The 17,706-nt window shown below is 40.9% G+C and overlaps 1 protein-coding gene across 7 annotated transcripts in view; it reads right to left on the reverse strand.

Annotated features, from left to right (window-relative positions):
- Positions 1 to 17,706, reverse strand: part of DNAJC6 (DnaJ heat shock protein family (Hsp40) member C6) — a 121,327-nt gene that overhangs the window by 8,029 nt on the left and 95,592 nt on the right. For 5 of the 7 annotated variants that reach the window (XM_081056006.1, XM_081056008.1, XM_081056004.1 and 2 more), the window contains exons 9-15: positions 16,530 to 16,609; positions 15,482 to 15,675; positions 15,293 to 15,373; positions 12,662 to 13,087; positions 9,808 to 9,942; positions 5,883 to 5,951; positions 4,693 to 4,827 (exon numbers count right to left, since the gene is read on the reverse strand). In XM_081056006.1, the coding sequence (XP_080912132.1) occupies positions 4,693 to 4,827; positions 5,883 to 5,951; positions 9,808 to 9,942; positions 12,662 to 13,087; positions 15,293 to 15,373; positions 15,482 to 15,675; positions 16,530 to 16,609 (1,120 nt within the window). The remainder of the gene's footprint in view (positions 1 to 4,692; positions 4,828 to 5,882; positions 5,952 to 9,807; positions 9,943 to 12,661; positions 13,088 to 15,292; positions 15,374 to 15,481; positions 15,676 to 16,529; positions 16,610 to 17,706) is intronic. The other 2 variants (XM_081056007.1, XM_081056005.1) reach the window with 1 other exon arrangement.

The raw sequence follows: 17,706 nt of genomic DNA on the forward strand, positions 1-17,706 counted from the left end.
TCTATTCTGATGTGGGATTCCTCCTTCCTTCCCCACTGGGAACGCTGTACTATGGCCACTGGACCTGGAGTCGATCCGAGTTTGATCCGAGTTTGAGCCTCAGCTCTCTCTCATTCACACACTCATCATGATACTGTGCTGGGAGCTGGGAATATAGCTGAAAAAAAAGTCCACAGAGAATCCTTGTGCTTCTGAAGCTCAGGGGAAAACTTCACCTCCTCGAGCCTTAGCTCCCTTCTCTGTGATACCAGAACTACATTTCCATCACCAGCACACTGGAAAGACACAATGGCTACACATAAGTGTTTCACAAACACTGAACAAAGCAAATTAAGAGGCATTATATATTGTAAACTGCATAATGCAAGTTTCTACGCCCAGCAGTCCCCAGAACACACTGGTACATCATAAAGGCTCAATAAAAACTTGGTAATAGGAGAATGTAATGACCAGGGTTGGTTGTCATCTGAAGCTTGGCACTGCCCCCTGTCGGTCTGTAACTCAGAGCACAGAGCGTGGCTTCCTGTGCCCTTGGACCCACTTGCCAACAGCACGTCCACATATACCTCAGGCTGGGTATTTATTCCACACTGAGATTTCATTTTATATTTTCAGGATGCTTACTGTCTGTCTTCTGTGTATATATGTACTGAATGTACATAAAATAATACATATATATATATATATATATATATGTATTACATGTTATTTTAAAATTCAGTGAATATGGGAAAGACTAAAAAATTAAAAACAAAGCAAAACAAAACAAAACCGTCCCGATTCCTCTAAGATTGTCATTTATCCATTCATTCATGAAATACTATTGAGCACCTACATGCCAGGTTGCAGACACAGCGGTGAAAAGGCAGGTGCTGACCCTGCTCTCAAGGGGCTCATCAACATTGTAGGACTTTCCGAAGTCTACTCTTCCACAATATTTTCTACCCGTGTTCAGCAATTCTAACTTTTAATACTACTGAAGCAGAGAACTGACAAAAATACAAATCAGGGCAACCCAGCGGCCACTGCTAAGCTAAAGCATGGTCAACAGCTTCAGCTGTGCGTCAGAATCACCAGGGGAGCTTTGCAAACTCTCTGTACTCAAGCCAGAGCCAGATCAATTAAATCGGAATATCTATGGGAGGAACTAAGGCACAGGCGTTTGTATTAGAATTGCTCAGTGTGAAATTACCTTAAAGAGAAAGACACTAGCTGTCTTTTGTATTTTTCTGAATTGCAGCTATATGATTTGAAAGCTTAATATTTAAAGCAATTACCTAGGCATCAAAAATTCTAGCTGGTAGCCCTTGCTCCATCACTTGGTTCACGATGTGGCTTTAGGAAAGTCACTTAACTTCTCTAAGTTATGTGACTTGAAAAATGGAGATAAAAATTTAGGAAACCAATTTCTCCAGCAGTTGTAAGAATTACTGCATTTCAAAAATGACAAAGAACTCTTGAAGTCTTCCTGGGAGGGTCGTTGTTGTAACGATATTGGATATAACTATTCTGAAACTATTTTTGTTGTCTGACTACTAATGTTGTTGTGATACAGGGAAATGGAAGGTACACACTTGCAATAAAGGCAAGACAAGGAAGAACCATGTGGTACTGAATGGAATTAAACATATTTATACTCACTCATCTCCTATCTTTATGTACCGAAAGGTAGAGAGCAATGATATCCACCCCAGTACCGATCAACATACTTAGCACACAAATTTTGGTTTCTAAGTACCATTCCCCAAAAAAGAGAATTAAAAAGTCTTTGGAGAATGACTGATTCTAGGACTAGGGTGTAAAAATTTCAAGACAAGCCTGGAACATCTTGTTGTGCCATAAACAAAGTTCTCAAAAGATGGAATCCAGTGAAAAGGACATAGAAGCCAGAAAAACGGGGGTTTTCACAAATCAAATCTGGAACAATGTGAACATGAAAGGGAATAATGATAGTAATGAATGATAAATCACTGAATCAAAAAAAAATCCATTAGTCCATTCTGATGTGAGAGAGAGACAGATAGAGGGAGAGAGGGAGGGAGGGAGGAAAGAAGAGAGAGAGAAAAAAGAAAAGATTTTCCTTCTAGTTAAATGCCTATTAATAAATTTAGAAAGAAGGACAGAATCAGAAAATCACAATTTTGCAAACATCACAGTAATAACTACTTCTGGCAAGAGTGCTAAAATCAGTGGGTAAAAGTCAGATGGAGAATAACATAGTCTCAAATAAGACTACCTCAAACGGGATAGGCTCAAATTATCTCCCCCAGATTACTCATTAATTACCAAGGGAAAAATGGTAACTTTATAATGAAGGAAACTGGAAGGCATCACCCTAAGCAAGTGGTTAAAGTTAACAAGTTGACACTTTCTCAACTGGCCTGTACCCTTCACGTATCAATGTCATAAAAGGCAAAGAAAGGTTGAGGAATGACCATAAAATTTCACTTATATGTGGAATCTAAAAAACAAAATAAACAAACAAAACAGAAACAAACTCATAAATACAGAGAACAAGCTGATGGTTGCTGGGTGGGAGAGGGGTTGGAGGGCTGGGTGAAAAAGCATGAAAGGATTAAGAAGTACGAGTTGGCAGTTACAAAACAGTCACAGGGATATAAAGTATGGCATGGGGAATATAGTCAAGAATGTTGTAATAACTATGTATGATGTCAGACGGGTATCGGTGATCACTTCCTAAGTTATATAAATGTTTAATCACTATGCTGTACACCTGAAACTTATATGATATTGTATGTCAACAGTCATCGAAATTAAAAAAAAAACACAAATAAATAAAAAGAAAAGCTGAGGAATGATTCCAGATTAGAGGTGTCTAAAAGAATATGAGAACTAAATGCAAGATGTGATGTTGGATTTTAAAAAAGAACTTCCCTATAAAGGTCCCCTATTCAGAGAGCCCTTCCCTAACCACTTGATGTCTAAAATAACACCCAGCCCATCCACCACTCACCATCACTTCTCTGACTTATTTTTTATAGCACTGTGCACAGGGGTTATGAGTACAAACCTTTAGAGATAGAATTTAGTGTTTAAACTTTATGACTTGGGCATGTAATTTAACCTTTTATACCCCAGTTTCTTCGTCTACAAAAGAAGGACTATAATATTCTGTACTTCAGAAGATTATTGGGAAGACTAAATAAATTTATATATGTAAAGCACTTAAAATAGTGCCTGGCACATAGTAAAACCCCCAATAAACACTGTTATTTTTACTATTTCACATTATATTATATATTCATTCATTGACTGTTTGTTTCCCCTTCTAGAATATAAGCTTTAGGAAGACAGGAATTTTGTTTTGGATTTTTTATTTTTATTTTTTGGTTCATTGGGATTTCATTAAAACAGTGTTAGCACATAGGAGACACTTAGGTTGGTGCAAAAGTTTCTGGGGTGGCTGAATGGCTCAGTTGGTTAGAGCGTGAGCTCTGAACAATAGGGTTGCTGGTTCAATTCGCACATGGGCCAGTGAGCTGCGCCCTCCACAACTAGACTGAAGGACAACTTGGAGCTGATGGGCCCTGGAAAAACACACTGTCCCCCAGTAAAATTAAAAAAAAAAGTAACTGTTGCTTAAAAGGTTAAAAAAAACCACAATAACTTTTGCACTAACTGAATAAATAGTTGTGGAATAAATAAATGGATAAAAAGTAAACAGCAAATGAGTTTTATCTGAAACAGAATTTCACCTGATACAGTTATTTAAAACTTTAAAAGATACAAAGAAGAGAAAATAATTTTGAGAGTTCTTAAAAGAAAAAAAAAATCTAAAGATTTTTTTTTATCTTTAGAAAATGAAAGGTCAAGATTCTGACACAATTATGGGCAAAAATGGTTGCCATACTCTCATTCCCTGCAGACAATTTGTCTTTAAACGCCTCAACAAGGCTTTCTGAGAACCTCAACTACTAACGTGGCTACTCACCCTTATTTAACAACCCTGCACTGCCCAGTGGAGGAAGGAAAAAGGAGAAGACAAGGTTTCAGACCATCCAAAGAACTACTCCTTAAAAACAGGTTCCTTGGTGAAATAGTTTGAGAATGCTGCAAACTGTATCCCTTTGGGGAATACCACCCTGGACATTTATTCTCAGATGTTTCTGCAGTAATCAAAGTCCACTGAACCAAGTGTTTCCAAAATTACTTGCTCATGGAACATTTAGCCTGTGACAATAATTAATATATGATAAAAAACACTTTAGAAATGCTACATAGTCTATTGTCCATATGGAACTTTACAAACTGACCAGAGAGCATTGTAGTCAACAGAGAGAAGAGGGACACCAGTATGAGGCTCTCATGGGTAACACTGCAGGACAGCCTATGCACGACTGGACCCATGCGGCTCAAATCGATCCGACCAGCTTCTTACCGTGTCCCTACACATTCATTACTTTTGCTGTAGCCAAACCCTGTTGTCAGATGCTTTTGGAAGTTCTAACTCTATTCATGTTACTAATCCAAAATTAGGCATTGGAGAAATGGGTTAATAGGAGTTAATTCCAACCCATTCTTTGAAGCTGATTTCCTTTTTTTTTTCATTTTTTAAAGCCAATCTCAGGTTTTAGAGTCTAGTTTAAGAATACACAGGATTTTAGGTACCAGCTTATTGTGACATTCAAGATTTAGATTTGAGGTTTTGTAGCCATAAGTAAATATCTTAACCTGTTAAGTTTGTACCTAGGGTTCCAAGGTCAGCAAAAGGATCCAGAGTCTGGGGTTTGTTTTGATGGGTAGGAGTGCCATGCGAAGATCCTGTTGGGCTGGTGGCAGCTGACTTGCTTCCCATTCCAAAACCTCCTGAAAAGGAAACCAGATCATTGAAAATGAGTTACTTCTCTGAGGCTGAATTCTGAAATTCAGATATCCAGAGCTACAGCTCATCCTGTCTCTAAGGGCAAACTAGGACAGGATTTGGAAATACGTTAGTAGTTGCTAGACCTTGCTTTTCTGGCTCATGTGACTAGTGGGCCGGAGCAGGGACGAGGCATAGAGAAGGCATTTGTTGTTTCCTGGCCACACCTGTGAACTATTATGTCCAATGTTTACCTCTCCTGTCACCTGACTTCATTCTTTCCTATGGGATTTGTAGTCAGGCCTGGATCTGAGCTCTGGCTCTGCTGTTTCCTAGCTGCGTGACCTTGGGCATGCTGTTGAACCTCTCTGAGCTTCAACATTTTCTCGTTTGGCAAGTAAGAAAACAGCAACTGCTTCAGAAAGTTGCTGTGATAAGAATGTGTGTGTGTGGAGGGGAGGTGTGGATGGTGTAGCTTGCACAGTGTTGGGGATGCAATTACACAAGAGAGCTCTCAGTAAGCAGCATCCAGCCATGAGAAAGACAGCTTATTTATCACAGACAAATCCAGCCCTGAGACAAGTCCTTTGTGAAGAAGGAAGACCATCCAAATTGTTCAGCATCCACTCCATGCCAGAAATTTTCACATTACATTATTTCACTTAAACTATACAACGGGGTGGGACAAGAACTATGACCCCCACTTTACAGATAACAAAATTGAGGTTCAGACTCGTAAAAAAAACTCCAAGAACTTCTAAGTGGCAGAAGTGTATCTGCCTAACTCTAGTGTCAAGACAGACATTCATTCAGCAGATGAGACGCAGAACACTGAAATAATGTATCATACACAGCACTACTACGTCATCGAGTTCAATGGGAAGAGTTCCAGCAGAATATGAGTGTTTAGGGAAAACCAACATCAATTACACAGGTGAGCTATTGTAAGTACTCACTTCCTCTTGGGTGAAGGGTTATGCTTTAGCAATTGGTTAAATGTGCACCAAAATAATAATAACTATAATAAAAACAACAACAATAACAACCTGCTGAGCTTTACCTGGTTTAGTACGCCAGTCCCAACCTCCTGAAACATCTGGCTGAATGTTCACAGCAGGTGTACTAGAAGCTAAAAATGAGAAGGAAAAAAAAAGAATCAAAACAAGATAGCTTAGAACCCATGTTTCTAAGTCCACACAGGAAAATGCTGTACCTTCCATGCAATCTGCATGGCCTCCCAAGGTCCCAAGGGATTCATCCCGCCTCTGAGCTCTCACCACATTCTGCAGCACTTGATAATTTGTGCCTTCATCTATGGTTTTTACATCAGGGTTGGTAAAAGCCATATACTGTTTATCTCTGTTCCTCCTTTGGCTCACCTTTGTTTTATCTCCATATCCACTCACTTTTGAATTATAACTGTGCATATGTCTGTCTCCATTAAACTGTGAACTTCTTGAAGGCAGGAACCATTTTACTCATCTTTGTGTGTCCTACCACTATACTTAACCAAAAGTCAGTGGGCCATAAGATAAAAAAAAACTCAATTTGCGCTAGGTTGTCATTAACAAGCACAGGAGAGGCATGATCAACTTAAAACTAAAATTGTGTGTTCTCCTCTTCTGTGACATGAACTGAGAATGATGAGTCATTCAGAACATGTATTGGGCACTGACTACATACCATCCACCATGCTCACGCCAGGGACGTATCTATTGTTACTCAAAACTAACTCATTACAGCCTCTAAATAGATCATTCTGACCCCTCTCAAAATTCCAAATGTTGCATTTAAGAGTGTTCAGCCAAAGAGAATTAGGTGTATTAGAGTAATACACACTGGTAATAAGTTTTTGCTGCATTTATAAAATCCAAAGAAGAAATAGGATGCCATAAGAAATAATTTCTTTCCAAGGTACCTCTAGGTTCTCTCCATAAAATCAATGAGTAAAATGCAAATACTAAACTAACATTGCAAGTGAGATTTAAAACACACACACACACACACCCCTTGACCACAAGAATCATCAAATCACCAAGATTAGTATTAGCAAGACTTATATTTACTTTTTTGTTTTTTGCTTGGTACAAACTAGGACACCTTGTACCTTCCCATTAAGTTAAAAAGAACATGCCATTATCGGCAAAAAACAGTTCTTTCCTCTCCATTCTTATTCCAGAGTAATCCCTGAAAATTGAGGTGGAAATTAGACCATTTTGCTACTATTTGCTGTCTGATTTCTTTCACTCTCACCTAGGTCTTACGTCCAAGGAGAATGCAGAACTAGGTGCCAGAACTTCAAGCTCATTACTAACCAAACTCACAAGTCCTTCTGACCACATACCACATGCAAGACACCACACCGGAGAACAAAGAACTAAAAGCCATGTTGCTTATCCTCAAGAAACTTAAAATATGTTGCAGAGATGGGAATTTACAAATTAAAAAGTCATTACCTAATACTTTTACTCTCCCTTTTGCCTTTTATGGCAATTATTTATTTACTCTTTCTTCCAACACTATGCCCCAAGTGCTTATTCTCTTTAGAGTAGATGTTCTATAAATATTTTTAGAACTCAAAGGCGATATTTCTTGATTTTCAGAAGAGATTGGTGGTACCTTGTGGAAATCTGAGGTAAATTCCCCAAGAATTTGGAGGTGGGCATCTGACCTCCCGATCTGACACCTGAGTGTCCCCTATAGTTATACTATACGGAGAAGATGCGACTGAGACACGAATAGTGGAATGATCATTGCTTTCCCAGCAAGGATTGTGGAAAATTCTTTTCATTCATCGGCAACAGAGAGCAAAATGAGAAGTGTGGCCACAAAAGAAAGGGGTGCTAACTGGCCAAAAATGGGTGAGAAGCAACACGTTCTAACCAATTCACAAGAAACAAAGAACTAGACCCGGAGCTGCGGGAGCTGCGGGAGCTGCGGGAGGTGCGGGAGGTGCGGGAGGTGCGGGAGCTGTGGGAGCTGCTACGCTGAAGTAGGAATATCCATGCCCATGGGACATAAAAGGTAGTACTCTTATGAAGACAATAAATTCAAAGTATTAAAGTCAGGAAAATACATAACCTTATTAATGCTATCATTATCCATCGAAGAGACTTAGGTAGGAAAAAAATTAGTTAATTCATTTGATATTTACATATAAGATAGCACCTACCGTATGCCAGTAGTTCTTCTAAGCACTAAGGAAGCATTAATGAACAAAACAAACAAAAGTCCCTGTCCTGGTGGAGCTCGTGTTCTAGTGGGGGAGAAACAGACAACTAAATATAAACATAACACATAAGTAAACTATTGAATATATTGCAAGTTGATAAGTACCATGGAAAAGAAAATGTAGAGTAGGGGCAGAGGGGTGAGTTGCGATGTGAAAAGGAGCAGTCAGAGAAGACCCCATTGAGAAGGTGACAGTTGAGCAAAGATCAAACCATGCCGATGTCTAGGGGAGAGGGGACAGCCAGTGCAACAGCAAAGGGGCCAGTATGGCTGGAACGGAGAGAGCAAGAGGAAGAGAACAGGAAGTGAAGTCATTGGGGTGTTAGAGAACATAGGGCCTACGTAGGCCATTTCAAGGTCTTTGGCTTCCATAATTGAATAGGGAGCCATTTTGAGCAGAGCAATGATGTGACTTAAATTTTAAGTGAGTGAGTGAGTGAGTGAAAACAAAAGCTTTAACCTCTATCCCTGTATCTTTCCTCCCAGGATAATGAACTTCTAATCAGGAGACTCTCTTAGGTAGGCACTACTCAAGAGTGAGAGGTATATTTCTTGTAGGTTGTCCTGTGGACCTACTTCAGTTTGAGATTTAGGACCAACTGGAAATCACTTACAAAGGTTATTCCTAGACTAATCTCTCATTTTTAGTCAAGTTATAGTTTGACCAATGTTGCACAACTCATCTTCCTTTTGCTTTTGCATGACTTCCATGAGGTCAAACTGATGACTGGACCACATTCTCCAGGCAAGCTCAGAGTGCCTTCATCAATACATCACTCTCTAGGTTGAGGCCAGTAATGATCAATAGCCTTCAACATCAGGACAGTTCTCTAGCTGAAGCTCAAAGCCATTTGTCCTTCACTGAAGAGCTCCAGTTTTCACCACTTTTATCTAAATTATACCTGTTTGCCCTTACAAATGGATGTGATTATTATTCTTTCCACACAACCTAAGTCTCTAACATAAAAATATACTGTGGACCACACATGTAATTTAAAATTTTCTGGTAGTCACATTAAAAAAAGGCAAAAAGACACTGGAGAAATTAATTTTAATATTTATTTAACCCAATCTATTCAAAATATCATCTTAAGTAATTAATATAAAAAATATTAATGAGATGTTTTACATTTTTTTGTACTAAGTTTTGAAATCTGGGCTGTATTTTATACTGAGAGCACATTTCAAATCAGACTAGCCACATTTCAAGTGCTCAATGGCCACTTCGTATTAGACTGAATAGTCCTAGTATGTCAGGGCATTATATTTTAAACTTTGTTCTGTACAATACTAATTTTATGAAATGCTCTTACTCCATTTTGTTAACTTTACACTCGTATTTTTTCCACATTTGAAAAATGTTTCCAATTAGGATGCATCTTTCAATCAACTTAAAGTAGCAGCATTTATTTCTCCCGTATCGATACGTAAAATAAATAAAGTAACCTCCCGCAGTCAATGGTGTCTTATAATTCTGTACATGTAGCTCTAATGAAAAAAAGAATTCCACAGTCAAATCTGTTTTAGAAAAGCTCAGTGAACAAAGTTTGACAGGCTTGCTATGTTAAAATATCCCAGAGCTTTTGATAGGTTAATGTGAATTGTTCATTTCCAAAAGGGAGAGACGCATATGTAGCTTCTCCCCAAACCCAACTCCCCCCAAGAAAACAACTACAGGATGCTTTTAAATCTAAGCACCTGATATCTTATGGAAATCTATGTTCCACTAAACACAATATAAAATACTTCCTTACCATGTACCGTTGGTGAAGGACTTCTCGTAGGCTGAAGGAAGGGGTCACTGGAAGCACTGGACGTATTCAGAAAAGAGCCCAGCAAGTCTTGCCCTGATGGTTTAGAAGGTGCTCCAAATGGGTCAAAGGTGGCCCCTAGAAAACAAAAGGAAAAAGGTGTTTCTTTGTCCTATGAGTTCATTCACTGAATAAATATTGAAGAGTTGTCACTACTGGCAGGCCCTAGGCCAAATACTTGAAAAATCAGGATGATGCCTGCCTTCTGGGCTGTTCCACAGGCCCATCCTGTCCTTAAATCTTCCTCCGGGGCTAACAAAATGTGAATGAATTAAGAAGACTGGAACAAAGTGGGCAGCTGAGGTTTCCAGCCACAACATGAAGATCGTATCATTTCTTAGGGTTTACATTGCCTTTCATCAAGAATACCTCAGCAGATCTGCAATATCTAGTATCTCTATCAGACCAGAAGCGGTATTATCTTCCTTCTATAGACAACGAACCTGAGGTTAGAAAGCCCAATAGCAAGTAAATAATAGTGCTGGAATTCATGCTCAAGTCTTCTGACTCCAAATTGCAGGAATTCCCCAGAGGCATCTCACATTTATCAAGGTGTGAAATGAATGTGAAGAAAACCATGCAGAGCTGCATGTGTATAACTGGCCTTTAATATCTCATCATCAGTCAAGGAACAAAACGTCCCTTCGCAATTTATAGTGAGATGTCACTTCCTAGTCTGTAAGTATCTAATACTTATGAGTTGTACTAATGAGCTGATTGCTTCCTGGAGTGGGATTGACCTGTCTAGGAATAGACAACTACCATACAACAAGTTAATGAACAAACCCCACTCTCAAAGCCCAGGTAGGATATATGGTTCAGTGTGTTCAGCTACGACTTCGTTACCATGATGCTCTTCTACTATCTGCTGGGCAGCAGCTTAGGCCAGTGCAGCACGAGCGGATCAAGTGTCTGTCGGCACCATGCTACACACTCCACATACCTTTCCTATTTTAATACTCACACAACTTTATCCCTCCTATAAAACGAGAACACTGAGGTTTATAGAGTAACTGTAAGAGAACGCTGGCTTAATCCCGCTACATCTAAGTTTTAAAGCCAACTGGTGGAGGATGCTAACATCCTTTCGCTATGACTTGGTGCACTTTTAATATCAACTTATGTTAAATTAGAGGCATTCTCCAACAACTAAAAGTGAACTTCCCAACACCACGAGAGCTCTTTGCAACAATGCTGACAGAAAGTATTATCCCCACTGTACAACTAAGAAAATTAAGGTGTTATTCATAAGGCCACACAGTTAAGTGTCAGTCCTGGGATTCAAATCCAAGCCTTTAACTCTGGACTGTGTTCTTTCTACTTCCTCTTAGGGGACAGAATACTTGAGTTCTAGATCTGGGCTTGCCACTAATCAGCTGTGTATTCTTGGGCAAGTCAGTCAATATACCTAGGCCTCCATTTCATTGTCTATAACCAGAGGAACAGATTTACCTACTCTCACAGGCACCTTCTATTTTTGATACTGGAACAACTACTATTTGCGCAGGACTATGATGAATGAAATTATCGAAAGCCACACAAGGTGCATGGTCTTCACACATGACCACTGAGTACTATGCTATCTTGGATCTTGGGGATGTTTTTTCCTGATGGAAAGAAAATGCCAGATTTGATTCACTTTGATGAGTAAGAAGAACTGGATGGAAGGAAGTGAATGAAGTATAGAGGAAATAGCCTGGGATGCAGGACACCTGGGTTCACATCCGGGCCCCACCAATAACATGCAGGAGCTTGAGCCTCTGCACCTACATTCTATGATGCTGAAACTCACTCTTACAGAGAATGCCTCCAGCTGAACCACCATACATCAACACCTGGCCAATCCTTTCTCAGAAGTGAAGGGTGAGCTGAGCTTGGGAATGAAAGTTCCTATAGGTTACCATATGCCTGGAGAGTTAAGGCGTTTCTCTTCCTAATGTGACATCATCTTGGTAACAAGGGGCAGCTGTTACCAAGCTATACTGGACTTCTGCTTACCTAGCTACACTGTCTTGCAAATATCAAAACACTCTGGATGACCATTCACAGGAAGGGTTGAATCTGCAACAATAAGCTAAGTGAAGCTAACTGAACCACAAGGGGCTCAAACTCCTTAACTGGCACCAACTGCTCGGCTCCAGTCAGCTGTGCTCCTGTCATAAGTCCCTTAAATATACCTTGAAGGAACCAAGTGCTTCTCTGAACAGCCAAAGTGCATTCAGGGAACTACAATTCCCAGTAGGCACGACAGGAAACAAGAGAGAAAGCTCTGGGGTCAAATGGCCTAGTGTGGGACTGTGGACCCATCAATTACTAACTGCATGAATGAATGCCACTAATTTGACTCGGAGCCTCTATTTCCTCAACTATGAAATGGGGATAATTATAGCACCTATTTACTAGGTTTTTATAAGAACTCAACCATGTTTCGCATTAAATCCCGCGTTTGACAAATAGTAAGCACCTCACAAACATTAGCTGTTATTCTTCATCCACCTATTATACATCTCCAAGCAGAAGTAAGGAAAGCGGCTCAGGTATTAAAGCCCTGAGAAACAAACATTAAAGTAAGGATGAAGAACCCAAATATCCACTCTTCCACTACCCTACCAAAAACGGGCAAGATTTCTATTTCCTCTTGTGCTCCCCATTTAAATAAAGATGTAGACCTCTGAGGGATCTCCAGGGAAACGAAAAAAGTCTAGCTTAGTAGGAAGGTTCCATTCCGCCCGCTTGGCCTAGAAGGTTATAATTGGAAACTGAGAAGTAAGTACAGTACCACATGGAAAAAAATTACCTTCTCTCCCTCTGAGGGTTGGAGACGCAGAGGTCGAGGTGGCAGACCGGCGTGGTGTTGACTGGGCAGACGCAGGTCCACTCGGATGAAACACGTCTTCCACCACGGACTGTCCAGGGCCAGCCGCACCTGCACCCCCAAACAGATCACTAAGCAGTTCAGAGTTGGTGGGCGGAGCCAACGGCGGGGAGAAGTTCTTACTCACTGCAGACCCTTCCAAGCCCAGAAGGTCCACATCCTCTGGGGGGGCAGGGGCAGCAGGCTCCTGCTGCTTTTTGCTGGGTTTCTTGGCTCCATGATGTCTGTCACCATTGGCATTGCCGTGTGGACTGGAAAGGGTCAGAAGTTCATCGTCCGATTGCTCGCTTTCCTGATTCACTAGGGCAGCGTGGTCCTCTTCACAGAATGATTTCTCCGATTTCTGATCTAAGAAAGGCCAATGTGCCCCAAAATGGTTAGCTACTGGCCACAGCACTGTTGGTTTTTGTTTATATACATATATATTACAGAAAGACAGAAGGAGCAGCCTGAGCAAAAAAACATCTCCAAACCATTTCCAATGGAAAAGGATGTACTTCCTATTACACATTCAATTACCATTGGTAGAGCATCTCAGAGGTGAAGAGCAGAAACTCGGAAGCCAGACAGCCTGGGTCTGAATCCTAGCTCCACTACTTACTGGCTCTGTGACTCTGAGAAAGTTACTTTACTTCTCTGGGCCTTGGTTTCCTCCTCAGCAAAATAAGGGTAACAAATAGTACCTAATTCACAAGGCTGCAGTGAGAATTCCATGAGATGATGTATAGAAAGTACCAGATCAAGTAAGTCGTACTTGAGTGTTTGTATCTTTTATTATTATTATTATTATTGTTGTTGTTATCTTCCAGGCACTACGCTAGGTGCTTTGAACAAAAACAACATAATCTCCCATTCCTTTGCTGACGCCTCGCACTTTTACTTTTCCATGTGGCATGCAGCCAGCAGCAGTGCCTTTCTCCCACAGCCTAGAGCAGGCGTGAACCACACACCGAATAAGTGAATAGTGGGAATGGCTCTGCTTTGGATATTCCTTACACCAACCTGAAGGGAGATAACTTTCAGCATTACATAGGTAACAGGAAAGAGGTATCTTCTGGGGAAGGAACAGAGAGGCTGGTGAGTGACTTTCCAGGCTCTCCTTGAGACAGATCCTCCTATGGAACTTTATTATTTAACGTCAGAGAGATCCACGTTCCAAATCAAGTACAGATCCACATCCCTTATCCCCAACTGTGAAACGCAAAAGGCTGTGGAAAGGGAAAGGTTTCCCTATATTTGGTACAAATTCAGTTGGTAGAAAAATCTGATCACAGCTGATGTGGAAGTGTTTATGGTCTTCATTTATCTCAGTCAGGGTTGTTATTTATATGTTTCACTGCAGAAATGTTAGTATGTTTGATCACAAGCTGTTGCCAGAGATGCCACCGTGAATGCTAAATAATATACACTTTATGTACCATATCACCCTTCTGAAATCCAAAAAATTCTGCATTCCGATACATACCTGGCTCTGCGAAGTTAGGATAAGAAATTGTGCAAATGTGCTAAAACCTATTTCAGAGCCAACCAGGAACGACTTTTAAATTACTTACTAAAATGGCAGGAAAGAGGTAAACGTGAAGTTTTACTGAAAGCCCTTGTATGAAGAAGAGAAGACAGAGGGGAAACCAAGAGGGAGCTGGGAGATCTACCTGCTATCTAGATTTCCCAGGTTTTCCATTGTTGTATGTTACTGGTCCCGTTTCTCATTAGAACGGAAAATTCTGAAAGTGAGCCTTTCAATTCAAAGGAAACAAATGAAAAATTTTTTTTACCAAACATGGAAAACTCTCTGCAGGCAGTGGGAATACTGTCTTATGTTCACACAATGGAGGAAGTCAAGCAAGAAAATTGTAAGTAGACCACTGGCAATGCCAGTTTCCTATCCCTTTCAGAGAGGAAGTCATTATTCAATTCTACATTGAACCTTGCAGTTAACTTCAACAAACTCCAAGGCAAAGATGGCAGATGGCTACCACTTGGAATGCCAGTGCCAGTCCACTGATGGCAGCAGTCTGAAGTGTTATGTTGGAAAAATTCTGGAACATCTCCAGATTCAGCAAAACACGGATACTATGATGGAGCCCTATGTCTGCCACAGTTGTTAAAACAAGTAGCAGAGACATATGGGCAAGTGTTTGCCTTCCTTACACGAGGGGAGCTCAGTGCTGCCCTGCTAGTGGTTGGAGTCCTCTAGAAGAAATGCCGGGCAGACTCCTTTGTTAATTTGTGTGTCAGCAGCATAAAGGGCAGTGATAGAAAATATGACTTATTTGTAAATCTAGGAAAGAGATGATCCACAATACTGCATAGAGAGAAAAGGGAGACTTCAGTTTAAGATGGCCTGTTACATCAGTCTAAGCATCTACGGACTTGAAAGTAGGAAAGCTGCCTGACTTGAAAAAGCAATGAGCAGAGTGTGGAATAAGGAGGAAGCTGTATGACTTCAAAATGCTGTTTACTTTGGGCTGTTTTGAGAACTAATCATCTTGATAGAAAAACCACGTAACTTAATCATCTAACCATGTAACTTAAAGAAACGCTTGGAAGTACCTTGCCAACAGAGAGAGGAAAAAAAGCCACCTTGCCCGACATGCCTGGGGTTGTCTGGAGGGATATCTATTGGAGCCTGTCCTGCAAGACAAAAGGCCACGCAGTGTCAATGCAACACGGGAAATAAGTCAATGTGATAGATAACACATAGGCTTCGTGCGGGAGACACATCCACCAGGTGACTCATACCTCCTAAAACCAAAGTGTCCTGATGTTCCTGGTGAGAAGAGAAGAGGATGCTGGGATTGACCTCTTTTGTGCAATAATGTTCCCATGGTGGGGTTAAGTCTATCACTTTGTCATGGGGCTGTAGTTCTACATCCAGAGTCACCTGGAATAGCTGAGGATATTTTTCTGGTACATCACATGCATCCAACTCAGGCCTACACAGGGATGTAAAATATAGATCAGATCAGTGAAAAGCAATGGCACCAGTATGATATTCAGCACAGAAACCGTTGGAGGTTGACTCCTATGTTAACTCTGAGACTCAATTCTAGGGGAAAATATCAGTCATTAACCAGATACGTTCTTTTACTGGTCTGAGCCTCAGTTTCCTGTAAAAAGAGAATAATACCTACTCAAAGAATTTGGATACTACCAGATGTGAGAGCATTGTACAAGGCAGGGCTGATACATCCACCCACTATGCACAAGAACGGCCAAGTCAGGTGTTGAAATAGTGAAATAGGCCCACAGCCTACACCCTGAGCTCTTGAATGCCGTATCCTTACCCTGACCCAGCAACTCCCATCTGCCACGCCAGCTTCTGCCACCCCGTGTTCCCCAGACCACGCTATAATATTGCAACTAAGGATGAATGTCTAGGACAGAGGGGTCCCCCAGGGCCCTGCCTTAGTGCTCTGGCCTGGCATCCATTCTGAAGGGTCACTGCTCATATCCTATTATTAATGAAACTGCCAACCCTGCAGAAAAACACAAAGGGATCCACAGATGCAAAGGATCACAGTATTAATAGTTTGTTCCCTTTTGTCCCCTCACGTGGACTTTCAGGCCTTTTGATTTGAAGTCCATTGAACCATGTGTTCAGGACAAACCATAGGCACCTCTGCAAGTTGTACAATGCCACCAGCCTCTGTGTTGTTAGGCTACACTCAGCAGTCCTGCAACACGTTCAGCGGTGCTACAACACAGCACTAACGAGCCCTGAGCAACTGGCTCCCAGCGTTTCACTGTGCTTGGATTGAAAAGGGGTTTCGGCCCCAGCACCACTCACTTGGTAAACTTTAAAACTGTTGTTTCCAATGGTATGAATCCAGTATGAAACTGAAGCTGGAATATCTGAGTGTTGGTCACCTAAAAATACATGAGAGAAGCACATTAACATCAATCAGGGAGAAGGAAATCGGATCAAGATTATATTTTGGCGAGCCATGCAACATCAACTGTTTCTCCTTTTGAATCTTGGTTTACTTTCAATATTAAATGACCTCTCCATGTGGAACAGCGTCATTTCTAGACTCTCCTCTCTAGGAACTCTTGCCATTTCCTCATCTGCGAAGGTCCCACATTCTTGCACACTGCCATGCTTTGGCTCATTCCATTCCTTCTATCTGCGATGCCCCTGCTCCAACCTGACGAACTCATCCTTCATGGCTCACCTTGATGGGTCATATCCTCTCTATGGCATTTCTAAGCCACCACCAGCTAAAAGAAACCACCCTCATTATAGCATCTCTTCCCACTTCTAATAGGGCAGTGGAACCGCTGTAGATGTGTGAACTTCCCACGTGAGGCCATGCTCCTTACAGGCAAGTACAGTCTCATTCTTGTCAATCCTACACACCTAGGCAATGACTGGCACAGAGCGGGAACTTGGCAAATATTTGATGATTTAAAATACAATTACTTATGGAATTATTTGTAATATCCCAAAAGTGGCAATAACCCAAATGTCCATCAACTAATGAAGAGATTAATAAAAGGCGGTGTATCCACACAACGGAGTATCATTTGGCCATATAAAGGAATAAAGTGCTGTTACATGCTGCAACATGGAAGAACCTCAAAAACAACACGGTTAGGTGAAAAAAGCCAGTCACAAAAGACCGCTTATGGGATGATTGCATTTATACAAAGTGTCCAAAATAAGTAAATCCATAGAGGTAGAAAGTAGATTAGTGATTGCCTAGGGGATGGTGGCGGGGGCATAGGCAGTGACTGCTAATGGACACAGGGTTTCCTTTGGAGGTAATGAAAACGTTCTGAAATTAGATAGTGCTGATGGTTGCGCACCCTTTTGAAAATACTAAAAACAACTGCACTGTCCATTTTAAAGGGGTGACTTTTATGTTATGTTAATTTTATCATAGGAAAAAAAATCGAAAAACTGTAATTACTTAATCCCACAGCCTTAGGAGAACTATCTGCTCATGCTGATCCAAATGGGATGG

The sequence above is a fragment of the Rhinolophus hipposideros genome (assembly GCF_964194185.1).
Source record: "Rhinolophus hipposideros genome assembly, chromosome: 8".
NCBI lineage: Eukaryota > Metazoa > Chordata > Mammalia > Chiroptera > Rhinolophidae > Rhinolophus > Rhinolophus hipposideros.